The 20,000-nt window shown below is 42.7% G+C and overlaps 1 protein-coding gene across 4 annotated transcripts in view; it reads left to right on the top strand.

Annotated features, from left to right (window-relative positions):
* Positions 1–20,000, top strand: part of thrab (thyroid hormone receptor alpha b) — a 158,898-nt gene that overhangs the window by 87,589 nt on the left and 51,309 nt on the right. For 2 of the 4 annotated variants that reach the window (XM_017483581.3, XM_053685277.1), the window contains exon 3: positions 17,643–17,871. The exons of the other annotated variants lie outside the window; for them this stretch is intronic. In XM_017483581.3, coding sequence (XP_017339070.1) covers positions 17,816–17,871 — 56 coding nt within the window. In that variant the 5' untranslated portion in view covers positions 17,643–17,815. The remainder of the gene's footprint in view (positions 1–17,642; positions 17,872–20,000) is intronic. 4 annotated transcript variants of the gene reach the window in all.

The raw sequence follows: 20,000 nt of genomic DNA, 5'->3' as shown, positions 1-20,000 counted from the left end.
CTATAGGTCTATAACCTTCCTGCCCCTTTAACCCCAATTACTTGTTTCTCTTCCATATGACTTCCTCTCTGTGGTTACTGTCCACGCTCACTGCATTTACCACACACTAATCACACCGTGTGAACCTCATTACGTCCCAACCGCTCCACCATCTCTGCCCACCACCAGATCAGCCAATCGGGCAACTGCGGCCGGGCAACCCTCTGGGGTTTCGGTTAGGGTGGAGTATGAGGAAAGAGCCATTTTTCACGTTCCAGAGCCATCCACGTGGAGCTTATTGCTGAAGTGCCTCCACTCCTCATTAGCGCCGTACAAAGAACCCAAGCTGCTGAGGCCCCTTGGGCACGTGTGGTCTGATTTAACCGACGCCTCATGGGAGTTTGAGTTTCCTGCCCCAAAATCTTAATCTTACTGCCATCGCTCGACAAAGTGGCCGTTTAGTCGGGCGTTTAGCTGGAGGAAAAATCCAGGGAAGAAAGAAAGATCGAAAGAGAGCCTGGTTACCCTGCCGAAGGAAGGGGTGTGTTTACACAAAAATAAATAGACAGAAAGATACTCAGTCACTCGACGTTTCGCACACACGCTGAGCAAACACGTCTTCACAAATAGTCCAATTAAGGCATAGGGACATATACAAATACCCTTCAAGGCACACTCACACCAATGCGGTATGTATACAGAAATAATGATGGATTTCTGTCTGAAAGCACTCGCGAGCGTATACAGACTCTTTCCAGTGAGAACCAGGGGGTTCTGGGAAAAGCAGAGAAACCAAAAAAAAAGGAGTATGATTAAGTGGGTGTTTTGTGCCGTACGTCAGGGCAGCTTTACCACAACGCTTCCGTCTCTTCCAGTCTTATCGGTTCCTCGTCTTGGCACCATGCTTGGAACCGAGAGAGAGATGGGAGTGGCAGAGCCGCGGGTGTTTGTGATGTGGTACAGTGTATTTTGCACGCGTATGACTAAGAAAGTACATGCATGATATGTGGTTAATCAGATCCAGCGCTCCACAGGCGTCGCCGGATGGGTCCCGCCTCAAAACACTAGAGCTACCCTGCGGCTTCCTCACGCACCACCTACGTGCCCTCTGCCCTCTGCTGGAGAGTGTTTTTTTTTTCAGGGTGGTCTGTGGTTCTGTCAGCGTTTGGGACTCATTATAGAAGTGACGGAGACGTGCGGGTGAGTGGCGGAGCCGAGAGGGCGGGAGGGTGTGTGAGTGGTGTGTGTGGGTGTGTGTGTAACTAGGTGTGTATCAGGGTGAATGACCCTTATTTGCAAAGACTTAGAAATGGGTAAAGGATTCTTTGATTCCTTGAAGGTTCTCCTTGGAGCCCCCTCTCATAATGCTTCTTGAACCATTAAGAAATGTGGATCTTTTAGAAATAGGTAAAGGTTTTTAAACTCATACACGTTTTGTCACATTGTAAAACACCGCGTGGTTCCGCTTGGAACCCTTTCTGACGGAGAAAGAACCTATTCTTTCTACCTGTTTGTGTGTGGTTCTTTTTTTTTCTTTTCATGGAACTCTTTTGTCACAGAGATCTTGAATAAACTATGAAAACTACACTCCTGGGAAAAGGTTTCCTCCAGGGTTCTTCGTATAGGTAAACATTCTTAGATTCTTAGTTGGGTTCTACTTGGAACCATTTATCATAGGGAAGTGGTCTGTTTGTGGGTTCTATATAGAACCTTTATTGAACACGTAACTTGAATTACAAGGAACATTACAGTCTCAGAAGGTTTCCTCGAGAATCTTAGCTTCCTGGAGAGCTTTGACTTCATGGAACCTTACCTACAGAAAGTTCTAGATGAAGGGATCAACTGGAGGTTTTCAGATTCCTAAGTGGATCCCTTTAATAAACTAGGAACACTACAGTCTCGGGGAAAACTTTCCTAAAGGATTCTTTGGATATTTGAGCGTACTTACATTCCTAGAGCGGTTCTACGTTGAACCCTCAGGTTCTACAGAGAACTTTAATGGATCACTAGGAACACTCTTTTTACGTATATTTAAGGGTTCTTAGGATTCCTACAGGGCTTGCACTTTATAGCTTTATAGAAGGTACTAATTGAAGGATTTCAGACTCCTCTATGGCTTCTACGTGGAAGTGTTTTGTCACATGGACCCTGAATAAAGTAGGAACACTACAGTCTTTGGAAAACGGTTTCGTAATGGGTTTCCGGTTAGTTATGGGTACGTAGCTTTCTAGAGCTGTATGATAATTGAAGTTTGTATGTAAAACCTGACAGGGAAATAGAACTCTGGGTCTACACGTAAGTATGCTAAAAAATAAAACATTTGAATGTTTAAAATCTTGAGGAAACCTTTTTTTTTTTTTTTTTTTTTTTTAAACGAATTTAGCCCACAGTGTGTTCTTGCAATGCACGAGTGTTTATAGTCGACTTTTACTTGCATGCGTACGGTCTGGCACTCGGGACAGCCCGGGATCTGATTTCAGCCTGGGAAGTTCCGAGGGGTCTGTTCTCTGTTTACGAGGCCGGCGAAAACTCCGAAGCCACCGGTTTATGATTTTATTCTCTTTTCATAAACACGGCCTTATTTAATCCTCTTATTTAAATCACACAGGGGTTCGGTTTGGAGAACGTCATGGATACGGTTTCAGTTTCATGGTAAATCGAAGAGCCCTTAACTATCCAGAGAACTCTTGAGTTACCTTTTTTTTTTCTTTTCCAAAAGAGAATAAGTGTTCTTAGCTTCTTTAAAGGTTTTTTTTTTTTCTTCTTCTTTTTTTCTTGTACTTAGAACCTTTATATTTTCTCCAGAGGTCCCTCTGGGGAAAGGTCCTCTCTTGCACCCTAAAAAAGAGTGCTTTTCCATCAATTCCAAGTAGAACCTTTTTTGAAGCTAAGAACCCATGATTATCCAATGAACCCTTCGAGAACCCCTGTAGAACTTGGCACAATTTCAACACTGTTTAGATATTACAAAGAAAATGGAAGCTCTTTTGGTTCTTCAAAGGTTCCTTAAATCTTCTCCAGATAAGTATCGGTTCTTTGCCTTTATAAGAACTTTTTTTTCTGATAGGAAATCCCTTCTACATGGCATCTTTAAGAGATCTGCCAGAGGAACAAACAAAGAACCTTCGACTTGTACTGAACCGTCCAGATCAGTTTTTTTTTTTGCAGAACGGTTCCATCCGTGGTGTTTATGTTCTTGCCAGAGCTGGATTGGTTTGGTTGTTCTGTGGTTAGGTGCACATGGACTGCATGGTTCCGATCAGTGGGCTTGCTGTCTGTGTGCACACACTCCACGTTTCCCCTGAGTGTGTTTTCTTTGAGAACGTCGTGTAATTTGTGTGGCAGGAGGTTGGCATGGAATCCAGACATTTTATTTCTTCTGCAGGCTGCACTGACAGATCTTAATACCTACACGTCAGGTTCTACATGGAATCTTACACTCGAGCAACACTTCTAGGGTTCCTTGGATTTTGAAGAGTCTATATATGAGAGGAGTTCTACTTGTAACCCTCTCTGCCCGAGACATCATCTGTCAGATTTTAGATGGAACCTTTAAGGAACTCGATGTACGACGAACACTGCTCTCTTGGATAAAGGTGTCCTCGATGGTTAGTTAAGGATTCTTAGTAGGACAAAAAAAAAAAACAATCTGTTGTCAAGTTCTACATCAAATCTTTAAGGAACATGGAACTTGAATTACTAGTGAATTTACACTCTTGAAAAAAGGCTTCCTCAAGGGTTCTTTGGTTAGTTAAGTGTCATTAGATTCCTAGAGGTATCTTTGGAACCTTTTCTGATAGGAAAATTAGATGTTCTATGTAGAACCTTTAAGAAACATGTCGAATAGATTTGTGGAGTCAAAGGTTTTTTTTTTTTTCCTTCTTGGCACCCTTAGATTTCTAGAAGAACCCTCGGAACCCTTTCTGATAGGAAAGTCATCTGTTAGGTTCTAGATAGAACCTTACAGGAACTTGTATTTTGAATTATGAGCTGGACTACACTCTCTCTGAAGCTCTCTTTCAGGAACGTGGATCTTGAATTACTAGTGGTACTACACGTTTGGAAAAGGAAAAAAAAAAAAAAAACGGTTCCTTCATTAGTTCTACTTGTGACCCTCGCTGATGAGGAAATCTGTTTCAGTTTCTTCATCAAACCTTAAAGAAACCTGGATTTTGAATTACTTGTCTCTACACTCTCTTAAATAGTCAAAGGTTCTTAGATCCCACCATGGTCTGTACTTAGAACCGTTTCTGAAATAGAAACCCTCTGATGTACTGTAGTCTTTAGAGTTAGATGTTTATGGATTCTGAGTTTTATGAACTTGGAACTTGAATGAGAGAAATGAATGTAAATATTTGATCAGGAAACGGAACGTTCCGGTACGGCCGAGAACATCGAAATAAAAGATGAAACCTTATCCATGACCTCAAAGCCGTGATTAAATAAGACACGTTGTTGTCGCGGGACTCGGTGCAGCGGGTGCGCTCATAAACATTTGATAAGCGAAGTTGAATCGTCGAGGTAATTTGATCCTGAGGAAAGTTAAAGATCAGTAATGGGTTTTTTTTTCTCACCTGTAGAGTAATAGTGGAGGAATGAGATATCGACAGAGACAGAGAGAGAGAGAGATATGGCTCGAGCCTATTTTTATTTCCTCAGCCGAGATTGTACAGATTGTCTTGGCACGTGGCGTTTTGTTGTGTCTCGTGCCCGCTCGGACAGTTAGGGCAGCGTGCCCAGATCCCTCATCTCTCACCTGGCCTCACTCCTCGCCTGACCTGTTTGCTGAGTGCTGGGATTCACACACACACACACACACACACACACACACACACACACACACACACACACACTTAATTTCACTCCCGCTTTCTCTTTCGTGCCAAATTTTTCCCCGTGCTTTCATTCATTAAAAAAAATATATTTATTTTAGGGTGCCAAAATTTATGATAGTTGATCATATCGACCGATATACTTTTATATTCTAGTGAAAAATTAGGCAGACGTCAGGAGTTTTAGTCCAACGGTTAGCGGTTTCCTAATGCGTTTGTCCATTTCAAAATCAAGTGTGCACTTTGTTCTGAAATTATTGGCACCCTTTAGGTTGTAAAGTCATACAACAATATCTTTGTGCTGAATCTCATACTGAAATGTTTACTGAGTTTTCATTATTTATTTACGTATGTTCTTCTTCTTCTTTTTTTTTTTTTTTAAATCAAACCCATGTGTCACAATTATTGGCACCCTTGCGTTTAGTCAGGTGGTACTTTGTACAGTCCTTTGGCGGTCAATATAGCGTACGTCGTCGTACGTGCGGTGTTTATTTTGTAATTAACTCGCCCTCCATTTCGGATGTGTTGGAGATAACCCGAGGCCGATGAAAGGATGACAGACATCGGTATCTCTTGTTTCTGTTGTCCACACCACAACGTGAACACCGTGGCGTTTTCAAATCCAGCCAGGCTCGGCCTTGTGTGATGACCAGGCTCGGACCGTGAAGCAAATACACACAGGGCTTGAGAGAGGAAGCACCTCTGACCCTCCACACTGGCAGACATATTGCCTGGATTACAACCAAAAACATGAACCTGACCATCGATGTGACCCTGTATGTCCGTTTGTCTTTGCTGTGTTTGTCCTTTCTGTCTGGGTTGCCAGGTTTCTCTCTCTCTCTCTCTCTCTCTCTCTCTCTCTCTCTCTCTCGCCCTCGAGTTTGTGTTATTTATATTTTCTCTCCATTGCTGTCCTGTTTATAGTGGCCTGATTGCTGTAAGTAGGTCACTAGGTTTGTGCATGGGGAAATCCTGAAGCCTGCGACACTGCAGTTTCCACTCGGTCTACGGCAATAAAATATGAGAGCTCTTAAACAAGAACATGACAGAGAGAGAGAGAGAGAACGAGAGAACAGCACGTGGTGAAAGTTTTCCCGCATTGCAAACTTTTTTCATCTGTGAAAGATTTATAGTGTTTGGTTCAGCGGTTTACGAACGACATAGCGCAGAGTCGGACAGGAATGTTGCTTTGTTGACAGATCCTCCCTTGCAAACTAACGTGCAGATGAGAATGATCCAAATCGGCTCTCGTTTGCGAACGCACTCGTAGCCTTGGAAGCATTTTTGGCCAGAGGAGTAAAGCTGGGAGAGGCAGAGACACCTCGCTTTCTCTTTACACCGAGAAGCCTCGTCTCTGCTCCATACTGTACTGTACACTCAGTACTCTGACCTTTCGCTGACCCGCCTTCCTCGTACCAAGTTTCCTCAAATTTCCTCCGTTCAACGCTGTACCGTCTCACCACTATGGAGATAACAAATATACAACATAAGTGTGTGTGACAAGGGAAGACGAAGGAACGTGGAAGGTCTGGAAACATGAAATTGGTCATTAGTCGTCCTCTGCAGTGATGTCACGCTGTAGATTTGATTGTATGATTGGTTGTAGTCTCATAAAACACTAATTCACAGGTCCGGAGAAGTATAGGGTTGTTCCGCAGACATTCCACAACGTTAAATATAACTCCAAATGGATAAAAAGTACATTGTGTAACAAATATATATTGTTGGTATTGGCAAATTGCTCTGACCTTTATGTTGTGCAGTTATCGGTAAATAATCAAATACCCAGTAGTAATTGTCAGGGATATCTCGGAGGCTACTCTGGACTACATCTCCCAGCAGCCACTGCACTACGTCACGGTCACATGACCACCTGCACCTGAACTTAATGAGCAATTACGGGAATTTATAGCCACAGTTTGCGCTACACTGGTTGTCTTGCGTTTGTCTTTCTCTGCCATAGGGGTCATGGTTTTTTTCAATGCCTTAGTGTTTCGCCACGTGTTCATAGCTTCTTTTGTGTTTGTTTTCATTGTGGTTAAACGCTTTATCTGCACTTGCATCCATCTCCGCTTCCAAACCGTGACAGTAATGGTATATCATCCTGATCCTGACCCTTTCTGCTCTCCGGACCTGCCTGACCCATCCGGATGCCCTACCACTGGATGGAGCACTCATCAACTAGAGGCTATAGCCTGGAGATTATTGAGGACGGTACCGCTTGAAATACCATGGAAACAGTTTTGGACTTCAATTCCACATGGACGTTCTCGCAGTGGTTGCTGGGACTACGGTTGCAGCGATGGCCTTGGGACTGCAGTTACCACATACAGTTTTGCAGTCAGGTCTCCTTTAGTGAACAGTGGACTAGTTCAACAAAGAATGAACTTTCCTTTACTTTACACTATCCGTCGTTCCCCAGATGAGGACGGGTTCCCTTCTGAGGGATCCCTTCTGATATCATCTTAGGGAGTTTTTGATCGCCACCGTCACCACCCTCTCGCTCAATAGGGCTAAATTCACACACTTAAAATCTGTATCCTGAGTTTATATGTACAGAAACATAGCACACAAACTGGAATGCTGCTATGCTTGTTGCATTTCACACAATTTAGCGACAGAAGCTAACAGTTGGAGTAATCTGTAAGTTCTGAGCTTGGATCATGGGATCAGTGCATCCTGATATATTTTTGCCCCCCTCTACACTATGAGTATTCAATCGACAATTTAGATTGTCACCGACTATTTAGGCCCTGCTCCTACAAGGAGATAGAAGTCAGTGTGTTCTCTATACACAAGAACCGTCAAGGTTTATTCATAGGTTAAGTGTTTTCATTCTCGCAAAAGTGGCCACCAAATTCCTTCTTATTGATTTAGGGCCTGGTTAGCGCTCACATTCTCTCTTTCTCACATACACACCTTTGCAGCCACTCACTATGCCCTTGTTACAGACATAAAACCTGACGCCCGCAGGTCTCAGTGGGTGTGATTTATTAGCAGTTATTAATAACCGTGTAAACAGACCTGCAGGGTCCTCTTTAGGCAGCAAGGATTTACACATGGCAGACACTGCTAAATGACAAACTCTGCTTTATATATTCACAAAGACAGAAAAAGAGAAAAAAAGCCAAGTAATGCAAAGGAACACACTAGCAGGAGGATCTGTGCTGGGTGGGTAGGTGGATTAAGCCGGTCATAATCTACGACCATTCGAGTCCGTCTGGTAGTCTGTAGTATGAAGTATGGCAAGAATGAGCATGATACAGTAGGATTGAGGGTAGAGAGGAAGGGGAAATGGAGTGAGGTGAAGTGCAGTAGTGTAGAATAGAACAGCATGAACTACACTGGTGGAGAATAGACTGGTGTTAAGTACAGTAGTGGAGAATGTTGTGAGGAGAATAGAGTGAGGTTTAGGGATGGGGATGGAGTACAGAGAAGTACAGGAGTAGGGTGAAGTACAGTTGTGGAGAATATTGTAGCGTGAAGTACATTAATAGAGAATGGTGTATTGTAAAGAACGGGATTGGGGAATGGAGTATGGTGAAGTACAGGATTGGGGAATAGAGTAGGGTGGGGAATGGAGTATGGTGAAGTACAGGTATGGGGAATAGAGTAGGGTGGAGAATAGAGTACAGTGAACTATAGTAGTGGGATATAGAATATGGTGGGACTGGTGTATGGTGAAGTATAGGAGTGGAGAATAGAGTATGGTGAACTATAGTAGTGGGGAATAGAGTAGGGTAGAGAATGGAGTGTGGTGAAGTACAGGAGTGGAGAATAGAGTAGAGTGAACTATAGTATTGGGGAATAGAGTAGGGTGGAGAATAGAGTAGGGTGGAGAATAGAGTCGAGTGAAGTACAGGAGTGGGGAGTAGAGTGGAGAATAGAGTACAATGAACTATAGTAGTGGGATATAGAGTATGGTGGGACTGGTGTATGGTGAAGTACAGGAGTGGAGAATAGAGTAGAGTGAACTATAGTAGTGGGGAATAGAGTAGGGTGGAGAATAGAGTAGGGTGGGGAATGGAGTATGGTGAAGTACAGGAGTGGAGAATAGAGTAGAGTGGAGAATAGAGTACAGTGAACTATAGTAGTGGGATATAGAGTATGGTGGGACTGGAGTATGGTGAAGTACAGGAGTGGAGAATAGAGTATGGTGAACTATAGTAGTGGGGAATAGAGTAGGGTAGAGAATAGAGTAGGGTGGAGAATGGAGTGTGGTGATGTACAGGAGTGGAGAATAGAGTAGAGTGAACTATAGTATTGGGGAATAGAGTAGGGTGGAGAATAGAGTAGGGTGGAGAATGGAGTGTGGTGAAGTACAGGAGTGGAGAATAGAGTACAGTGAACTATAGTAGTGGGATATAGAGTATGGTGGGACTGGAGTATGGTGAAGTATAGGAGTGGAGAATAGAGTATGGTGAACTATAGTAGTGGGGAATAGAGTAGGGTAGAGAATGGAGTGTGGTGATGTACAGGAGTGGAGAATAGAGTAGGGTGGATAATAGAGTCGAGTGAAGTACAGGAGTGGGGAGTAGAGTGGAGAATAGAGTACAATGAACTATAGTAGTGGGATATAGAGTATGGTGGGACTGGTGTATGGTGAAGTACAGGAGTGGAGAATAGAGTATGGTGAACTATAGTAGTGGGGAATAGAGTAGGGTGGAGAATAGAGTAGGGTGGAGAATGGAGTGTGGTGAAGTACAGGAGTGGAGAATAGAGTAGAGTGGAGAATAGAGTACAGTGAACTATAGTAGTGGGATATAGAGTATGGTGGGACTGGAGTATGGTGAAGTACAGGAGTGGAGAATAGAGTATGGTGAACTATAGTAGTGGGGAATAGAGTAGGGTGGAGAATAGAGTAGGGTGGAGAATGGAGTGTGGTGATGTACAGGAGTGGAGAATAGAGTAGAGTGGAGAATAGAGTACAGTGAACTATAGTAGTGGGATATAGAGTATGGTGGGACTGGAGTATGGTGAAGTACAGGAGTGGAGAATAGAGTCGGGTGGAGAATAGAGTAGGATGGAGAATAGAGTAGATGGAATATGGAGTGCATATGAAGTCTCATGTTTCAGGGTGAAATCTAGATATATCTATATCTAAACATAAACATGGCCATAGAGGACACAATTAGCGTAAGCTGTGCTGAGGATAAGAATGCAACATAGGCAGCCATGGCCAATCGATAGCCATCAGAATGTGGTCTGCAGTGGCTTGAAATGTCTTTATATATAATACTAAGGTTAGGATTGATCAAAATGCATCCCAGATCATGAAGAAAAAAAAAACAAACATCTACATGATTAATAGAAACCTACGTAGATGGGTATTATCGTGCCTCTCACCAGTTCCTCCCATGACATACTGGTGCCCTTTGAAAGAAAACCACAAATTTGGACTAATTGCTATTCTCTGCCTTTGATTATCGTGTCATGCTGTATGGTCTTTAGGATGCCTCTACATCTGATTTACATTTCTACAAAAATGTGTCGCTTAGAAACAAATAGGCATACATTGAAAACATTGACTCTGGTGCCAGATGACTCACTGCAGAGAGAAATGACTAAACCAATTTTGGGCTTTCACTGCATACAGACAAACAACCCAATTTCTGTCCATTTCATTATGACACGTTGAAGACAGATCGAAAGCGATTGTTTGCTCTCTAGCGATATGTAATAGCGGGCGGCTGTGGCTCAGGGGGTAGAGCGGGTCGTCCACTAATCGTAGGGTTGGTGGTTCGATTCCTGGCCCATGTGACTCCACATACCGAAGTGTCCTTGGGCAAGACTCTGAACCCCGAGTTGGTCCCGATGGCAAATTAGCGACTTCCATAGCAGCTCTGCTACCATTGGTGTGTGTGAATGAGACACAGCGTAAAGCGCTTTGGATAAAAAAGACCATTTAACTGCTGATATGACACTAGGGTGATGTTTTCAACCCTCTCAAGGTACCACAGTGTTTGGACCTACCATCTAACTACTAGCTTTGTTCAACCACTAACACACTGGTTTGACTAATCGTTACTTAATCAGTTTGAATTGTGCATGATGGCAAGAATGTAGTCCGTTTTCATTTGAAAGTGATGGCCCTTATTCACAGGGTAGTGGAACCTCACAGCTCAAGGGTCCCGGGTTAGTCTTTGTGCATGGGTGTCCCAACGGTTCTCTGGATTCCCAAAAACTCCCGGGAACATGCTGGTGAATTGGCCACTCTAAACCGCCCCTAGGTGTGAATGAGTGCTTGTGCTCTCGGGCACTGCTGCACACGCCAGAATCTTCATTGCAGTGTGAGGTCTCTCAGTTGTAAATGTATCGCTCGATCACCTCTCTAGTGTTGGTGACATTCGGAGAAGACATCAGGTCTGAACACGTTTGTCCAGGAAGAATCACTATAGGGTCGATCAATTAAAATAAGGGGTCTATCGTGTCATATCAATGCTTTTTGAGCAGTGGCCCATATCACACTTATTCTTGGTCTCTTATGTCTCCAGTGTATCCTCTTCAGTTCTGACACGCTTCCTTTTTCTTTAGAGCTGAGTACGTCTTTCTTTTACACGCGCGATAAAACCTCGCCGTGGAGTCATAATTAACCCGAGCACGGTTCCACTACCTAGCATGTAGCAACGTGGTCAGAATTTATTCTTTTTTATCCTGTTTCAAGCCTGCCATTTTGAAGTGCGCAATTAAGGCTATGGCAAGGACGAAAAGAGGCTGAGAAGTTTTTTTTTTTTTAAGGCCAATTAAAAAGTTTCGGAAGGAAGCTAAAAGCGACTGTCGCAGTACGACGGAGGAACCTGCACCTGCACTGTGTTCTAACACTGCACTGCGTTGACATATATGTCGACAAACATATATTCATGCTCGAAAACAGCCATATAGACACACCTGCAGTGCCACAAAATGCCTACAGCTCTTTTATGAACGGTATATTAATGAGCTTGTTCCCCTACCTTTCTCGCACACTTATTATCCGGTGACTTTTACAGCCTTAATTTATTGCCGTATCGTGATTTATTTCCCTTCGCAGCTGTAGTGCCACTCTGATTTTACCCTTCTAACTCCTGACCCCTCTAGTTTAAGTTATTTTTGACTCGGCTTTCTCTCTTCCATTCCGTCTCCCTTTATCGCGTACTGCCCCTTCTTGCCCGCTCTTTTTTTTGTTGTTTTTTTTTTTTGCTCAAGCTTTTGAAGCAAGAAACCCAGGCTATAAAGCTTCTTTTATAGGTCCGGAATGTTTGAAGGCTTGCAGCTTTATGGATTTGACCTGGACCCATGCAGGAGAGGCTGCAGCAGGCACGAGCTGGGAGAAGTGAGCAGCCACACGTGTCATCTGGTTACGAAAAGAGGTTGGGGAAGAGCGTCGTGGCGTGTGTGAGGCAGGGAAGCATTGCAGCGTTTTCCCGCTTGTAAAAACCTCTCAGCTGACAGCGTTGAGCTTCCTGTATTTATGACTGAGAACAGATTGCACTGTGAAGTGCTACGCCACTCGTTGTCAGGCTGACGTAGGAGCTTCACACACTAGCAATCTCTCTTGCTCTGTGTTTGGCATGTAGCAGGACAGTTTGGCCGGTGGACACACAAGCAAGCCAGCATCCTGAGAGCAGCCGGCCAAGCATTAACTAATACAGGATGAATGTCCCTTTGGCTCGGCTCTCGCTGGCTTGCATCACACACTTGTTTTGGTGTCCTTGAACTGAAGTGTGCTACTGCATTGAATGCGTAATATGGGACAGCCGGATGCAGGCCCAGTTATGTGTTTGGTATGCACACGCACACGCACACACACATCACACACACTGCTCATTTTCCCAGCAATGCAGATTTAAGTCCTGGCTCCTATAGCCTTGCTAATCATTATCTCTTTCTTTCTCTTCTTTCCTGACCCACACGCATAAAATGACTATACAGACGGAGTTGTTTTCTAGTCACATGCTTGTTAAGGAGCCCTGTAGGAATTGCACTCGATTGGGACAGGGTCAATTCCACCCATCCATCCATGTCCTGTACGGCTTATCCTACACAGGGTCGTGAAGGGCTTGGAGCCGGTATCCCAGGGGACTGCGGATACAAGGCAGGGGACACTCTGGGCGGGGTGTGAACCCATCGCAGGGCACACAGTGTCAACATTCCTCATGAACTTTCCATTGATAGTTTATTTTTCAAGATGTTCAACTTGGCCAGTTCTTGGTTTCACCTTAAAAAGTCTCCATACTTGTCTTGCCCAAAGATATGATGGAATCTTTACCAACTTGTCAGTTCTTGGTGTTTTCTGCAGGTCATTTTACAGCACACTGTAAAGCAGGGTAATTTTTTTCCAGTCCTGCCAGTTGGTAAAATAAGTGCTGAAATGATGGAATCAGATAGGGGCTAAAATTGCTGAGATAGTCTGGTTTAAGAATAACATGATGCCACCTTCAGATGTAAAACTAACCCCATATGAATAGGGAAAGTTTCCACAACAAAGCTGGAATTGTTATGACTGCTGACATCTAAACCAGTCTTGTCCTGTCTACTCATCCCCCGACTTAGTGTATTGACCTGATGTAGATTCTTTTAGCATAGCGCTTACCTTTTTGCCAGGTCACGAACATGGGAGCCTAGAAGAGACATCTTTGCCGAACCCATTCTTGAAGAATGTATGTGCAGGACATTAGGTGACAGTGATTTATGATGTTTGATTTTTCATAGCAGAGGGGCATGGAGGGGACTTAGTGATTAGCACATTTGCCTCGCACCTCTGGGGTTGGAGGTTTGATTCCTGTCTCTGCACTGTGCTTCGGGGGCTTCCTCTGTTTACTCCTCCAGTCCAAAGACATGTGTTGTAGGCTGATTGGCATGCCTAAGTTGCCTGTAGTGTGTGAATGGGTGTGTGAGTTTGCGTCCGATGGCTTGGCACCCCGTCCACGGTGTCCTCCGTCTTGCGCCCCGAGTCCACTGGGATAGGCTCCAGGCTCCCAGCGACCCTGTGAAGGATAAGCGGAACATTGCTGTAAAAGAATTCCTTGGTCGTGAGTTACAGTCGGTGGTCACAGTTCACTTTAGTTGATTTGGCACCTTTATGAATAAAGACAGTCGCCAAACAAGTTCTAGTGATGTCAGACGTTTTGGGATGAACCAATTGAACCATTGTTCAACCATTGATCGGAAGAAAACGGCCAATCCAAAGGCAGTCAAATGTCTTTATATATGCCTTTAATAATGTGCCACACTCTCTACTATGAATTTGTAGAGCCATTCGCTGGTGGATGCAGACTGCGAAACTCAGAATCGATCCTGGTATCATTGCTGGAAGTAGTGTACCTACACTGCGCTTTAGCGACACTTCATTTTTCAACCCTAGCTATTGACTTGCAGAAATGTGCAACACATGACATACATGTGTAAGCCGTGAGGAATCTGAAGAGCTCAGGGTTTGTGTGAATGTCTGGCTGAACTGCTATCTCGCGTCATAACCCGACGGCAAACTTCTCGCTGTTTCCCTGAACGTAAACAAAGCTGACAGCATATCCAGCTGAGCTGACAGGCGGCGTTACACGTGCAAACACCGATCACATCTCAGGGCCCAGAAACGCCGACGGAACAGAACTGCTGGCAGATAACGGCTGTACAGATGTGAACAAGCTAACCTTCGGTTAATTACTGAATAATGAATTCCCTTCTTTCTTTCTTCATCCTCCTTTCCTCTTTTTTCTTTTTCTTCTTCCCTGCATCTATCTATCTATCTATCTATCTCTCTATCTCCCTATATCTATCTATCTATCTATCTCTCTATCTATCTATCTGTCTATCCATCTATCTATCTATCTATCTATCTATCTATCTATCTATCTATCTATCTATCTCCCTATCTATCTATCTATCTCCCTATATCTATCTATCTATCTATCTCCCTATCTATCTATCTATCTATCTATCTATCTATCTATCTATCTATTTATCTATCTATCTATCTATCTATCTATCTCCCTATATCTATCTATCTCCCTATCTATCTATCTATCTATCTATCTATCTATCTATCTATCTATCTCTCTATCTATTTATCTATCTATCTCTCTATCTCCCTATATCTATCTATCTATCTGTCTATCCATCTATCTATCTATCTATCGATCTATCTATCTGTCTATCCATCTATCTATCTCTCTCTCTATCTACCTATCCATCTAATTATCTATCTATCCAACTATCTCTCTCTCTCTCTCTATCTATCTATCTATCTATCTATCTACCTATCTATCTATCTATCTACCTATCTATCTATCTATCTATCTCTCTATCTCCCTATCTATCTATCTATCTATCTATCTATCTATCTATCTCCCTATATATCTATCTATCTATCTATCTCCCTATATATCTATCTATCTATCTATCTATCTATCTATCTATCTCGCTATCTATCTATCTATCTATCTGTCTATCTCCCTATCTATCTGTCTATCTCCCTATCTATCTGTCTATCTATCTATCTATCTATTTTCTTTCTTCTTATTCAACTTCCTCTTTATTATTGATTCTTCTTCTTCTTCTTCTTCTTCTTCTTCTTCTTCTTCCCTGCTTCCTTCTTTCTTAATTGTCCAGATGTTCTATCTGGCCGATAGGAACAGAAATAGACACGTGTTGATGAATGAAAGCCAGTATCTGATGTACCGTTGTCAGGATCACGCTAGCTCGGGTTCTAGTAACACACGCATCATTAGTGTCTGGATGCTTTTATGGTAAAGGTGAATAGGAATGTTTTGTTTTTTTTTTGAAATATTCTAAATATTGGTTATAAAAACGGTAATATGATGAGAGGATTCTTCGTTCTGTCAGCAAGTCAATAACTTTACAGCTGGCCAGCCGGGAATGGATAAACGGCCAAACCGTGAGCGCTAGTTAGCCGCGGCTAGTGACAACTCTTACAGCTGAAATAAATGAGCTTTCAGTTTTCCTGTGATTGTGTGTGTGTGTGTGTGTGTGTGTGTGTGTGTGTGACCTCGATACTGTATCTGCAGTCGAGCTCCAGCTCGTGTTCTAACACTCAGCTGTCTCAGTTATAAACACAGATTCATCTCTGGATGTTTAGCTGATTTTAAGTCGGTGTAGTTCCACAGAGCCGAGGGACGCTGGGTTCCTCTCACTGAGAGCTGATCTTCTGATAGAGCCAGTGATCATTCCCAGAGAAACGCAGCACAGAGCTACGGAGAAGCTGTGTCCGGTCTCACATAATAACGATTACTATCCTTCTTCATCCTTCTTCTTCAACATCCCCTCTCTTCTTCTTCTCTCTTCTTCATCCTTCATCCTTCTTCTTCAACATCCCCTCTCTTCTTCTTCTCTCTTCTTCAACATCCCCTCTCTTCTTCATCCTTCTTCTTCAACATCCCCTCTCTTCTTCTGCTCTCTTCTTCATCCTTCATCCTTCTTCATCAACATCCCCTCTCTTCTTCATCCTTCATCCTTCTTCTTCAACATCCCCTCTCTTCTTCATCCTTCTTCTTCAACATCCTCTCTCTTCTTCTTCTCTCTTCTTCATCCTTCATCCTTCTTCATCAACATCCTCTCTCTTCTTCTTCTCTCTTCTTCATCCTTCATCCTTCTTCTTCAACATCCTCTCTCTTCTTCTTCTCTCTTCTTCATCCTTCATCCTTCTTCTTCAACATCCTCTCTCTTCTTCTTCTCTCTTCTTCATCAACATCCTCTCTCTTCTTCATCCTTCTTCTTCAACATCCTCTCTCTTCTTCTTCTCTCTTCTTCATCAACATCCTCTCTCTTCTTCATCCTTCTTCTTCAACATCCACTCTCTTCTTCTTCTCTCTTCTTCATTCTTCTTCCTTCTTCTTCAACATCCTCTCTCTTCTTCATCTCTCTTCTTCATTCTTCTTCATCCTTCTTCTTCAACATCCCCTCTCTTCTTCTTCTCTCTTCTTCATCCTTCATCCTTCTTCTTCAACATCCTCTCTCTTCTTCTTCTCTCTTCTTCATCCTTCATCCTTCTTCTTCAACATCCTCTCTCTTCTTCTTCTCTCTTCTTCATTCTTCTTCTCTCTTCTTCTTCAACATCCTCTCTCTTCTTCTTCTCTCTTCTTCATCCTTCTTCTTCAACATCCTCTCTCTTCTTCTTCTCTCTTCTTCATCCTTCTTCTTCAACATCCTCTCTCTTCTTCTTCTCTCTTCTTCATCCTTCATCCTTCTTCATCCTTCTTCATCCTTCTTCTCTCTTCTTCATCCTTCTTCTTCAACATCCACTCTCTTCTTCTTCATCATCATCCTTCTTCTTCTCTTTTCTTTTTCATCCTTATTCTTCATCTTCTTCATCCTCTCTCTAATTCATTGTCTCTCTTCATCTTCATCATCCTCTCTCTTCTTCATCCTCTCTTCTTCTTCTTCTTCATCATCCTCTCACTTCTTTTTCATCTGTCTTCTTCTTCATCATCATCCTCTCTCTGCTTCATCCTCTTCTTCTTCATCATCATCCTCTCTTCTTCTTCATCATCCTCTCTCTTCATCATCATCCTCTCTCTGCTTCATCCTCTTCCTCATCATCATCATCCTCTCTTCTTCTTCTTCATCCTCTCTCTGCTTCCTCTTCTTCTTCTTCTTCTTCTTCTTCATCCTCTCTCTTCTTCATCTTCATCTTTCTCCCTCTTTTTCTTCTTCTTTTTCATCTTTCTTCTTCTTCTTCTTCTTTCTTCTTCTTCTTCCTCTTGTTTGTAGGATTGTGAGGAAAGTAAACGATATCTCCCGATGTCGTGTGATGTTGTTGAGTTGTTGTGCACAGCTGTAGCTCTCAGGCATTTCTCACGTCAGCGTTATGACACCCGCGTCTCTGTCATGTTCCAGGTCGTGTCTCATGGTCGTCAGTGTTGAAGCGGGCATTGGGATTGGTTGGTGAGCGTGGCTCCTCAGAGCTGTGGGATGTCCATCTGACTCAACGACGCGAATGACAGCTATTCGTCTACAGGTGGGGCCCGCCTCAGTCTCACATGATTGGCTGCTGGATGGAATTAAGGTGAATGGAACACATGCCCAAGGAGCAGGACCTTAACCAATCAGAGAGAGAAGAGAAACGGTGAGTCGCTGGCTCCTCCTCCTCCTCCCCCTCACTGCTCGTACAGCTCGGCATGGCTCTGATTGGCTCTGATTGGCTCTGATTGGCTCTGATTGGTCAATGTGTAATTCAGTATCTAATCCACCATGGCCATAATATTTAAATGGCAGCTCTAACACACACCAAACCTTGGTATACCTGCTTAAGATACAGCTTTGGGTGGATCCTTTTCCACTCCACACACACACACACACACACACACACACACACACACACACACTCAAAGCCCTTTTCCTCTCACAGTGTTTACACAGTGCACGTTCACATCCTGTCTCATCCATCCTCCATTTCAGCTCTCATTTCAGCTCTCCTCCATATTCCATTCATCATCCTCTTATCCTACCATCTTTTATTCTTTCTTTTCATCTTCATTTCCACCTTTCCTTTTCTCCCCCCTGTTCTCACACACACTTCTCCCTGCCTCCTCACCGTCCTCCTCATCCTCTTCCTCCCTTCAGTCTGGAATATGAAATCTGATGCGTTGTGCGTGCGTGTGTGCGTTGTGCGTGCGTGTGTGCGTTGTGCGTGCGTGTGTGCGTTGTGTGTGCGTGCGTGCGTGTGTGTGTGTGTGTGTGAAGTTGAGTTGAGCTGGTTCCTGATGCATCCCTCTGCATCTCAAGTGAGAGAAAATGTGAAAAGCTCGCACTGTTCCTCCTTCTTCTCATAGGATGTGAATTTTATACACAAACACTCTCAAGTAAAAAGGAATATACACACCATTTTAAATAAAGTTTTCATTCACACACACACACACACACACACACACACACACATCTGTCATTACCAAAGTGCATCAGTCTGTAGTAGTGACCTCTCATTTACACGCCATCCAGAAAAGAAAGTTAATAACCAACAACAACAATTATTTGATTTAAAATGTATATAATTTCTTATTGGGAAAACAACCGTATATATATATATATATATATATGCATATATATGCTTGTGCTAGGATTGCTTTTACTGTGTTTACACTTTATATTTTATTATCGTTATTATATTTGCAGTGCATATGATATTTGTGCGAAAACGCTATATTATATAATGCTAATTATAGCATTGATTCATTGATTAATCGGATGGGGGCGGGGCAAACTTTCGGTGCCTTTTTTTTTTGTTTGTTTATTCAAAATAAAATCCACAAACTGAGTGTTACAAATATAAATTCAGACTAAAACTTTACACAACTGTTTGTGCAAAACACAAAAGAACCCAACACACACACACACACACACACACACACACCGGAATATATATTATTTATTTACTGTAGGACTGTAGTTTCATTCGGTTCTTTCTGTGAATCCATAAAAAAATTATGCATAAGTACTTATATACAATATGAATATAAACTAACTAAATAAGATATATATATATATATATATATATATATATATATATATATATATATATATATATATATATATATAGATATAGAGATATATAGATAGATAGATAGCATTATTTTTTATGGATTTTTTTATGGACGTCAAACGCCGTTGATTAGGAAGTGGCTTATGGTTCCGGTTAGTGTTCCATTTGAGATGAGATTACCTTTCTAAAACCCCTACACTAGCTGGTAGAGTAGTCCGTGCATAGTGTAAGTGTATAGGATGTCATTTGGGACACAACTTTAGTATTTACGCAGACCGACTAATCCATAATGAGATTCGTTGGCAGCGATTTCCATAATCGATTATTATCCATTTGATCGATTAGTTGTTGCAGCTCTAGTGTGTTCTATACGGAGCTGTTTGTTTATATAAAAAGTCTGCAAACTTTCAAAAATCAAAGCGCACGACAAACAGAGTTATCGACTCCCAAAAGAAGGAACCGATTCTGAACAAACGACTCGTTAGTGATTCCAGACTTCACTTCCTGTACTAACCCACGTAGGTTTATAACAAAAAGCCCCGCCTCCGGTCTTCATCGGCGGCTCGTTGACAGCGGTGGACCGATCACAACAGACTGGGATGTCTGACCAATCAGAGCAGAGTATGCTCTCTGAAAGGAGGAGTTTAGGACGAATCATTTAGAACGGATCATTTAACGAGTCGTTTGTGACACTGGGGGAAAAAGGGAATGCCGCA

The sequence above is a fragment of the Ictalurus punctatus genome, chromosome 13 (genome assembly GCF_001660625.3).
Source record: "Ictalurus punctatus breed USDA103 chromosome 13, Coco_2.0, whole genome shotgun sequence".
Taxonomy (NCBI): domain Eukaryota; kingdom Metazoa; phylum Chordata; class Actinopteri; order Siluriformes; family Ictaluridae; genus Ictalurus; species Ictalurus punctatus.
The sequence above is the reverse complement of the archived record's forward strand: the minus strand, read 5'-3'. Positions and strand labels throughout refer to the sequence as shown.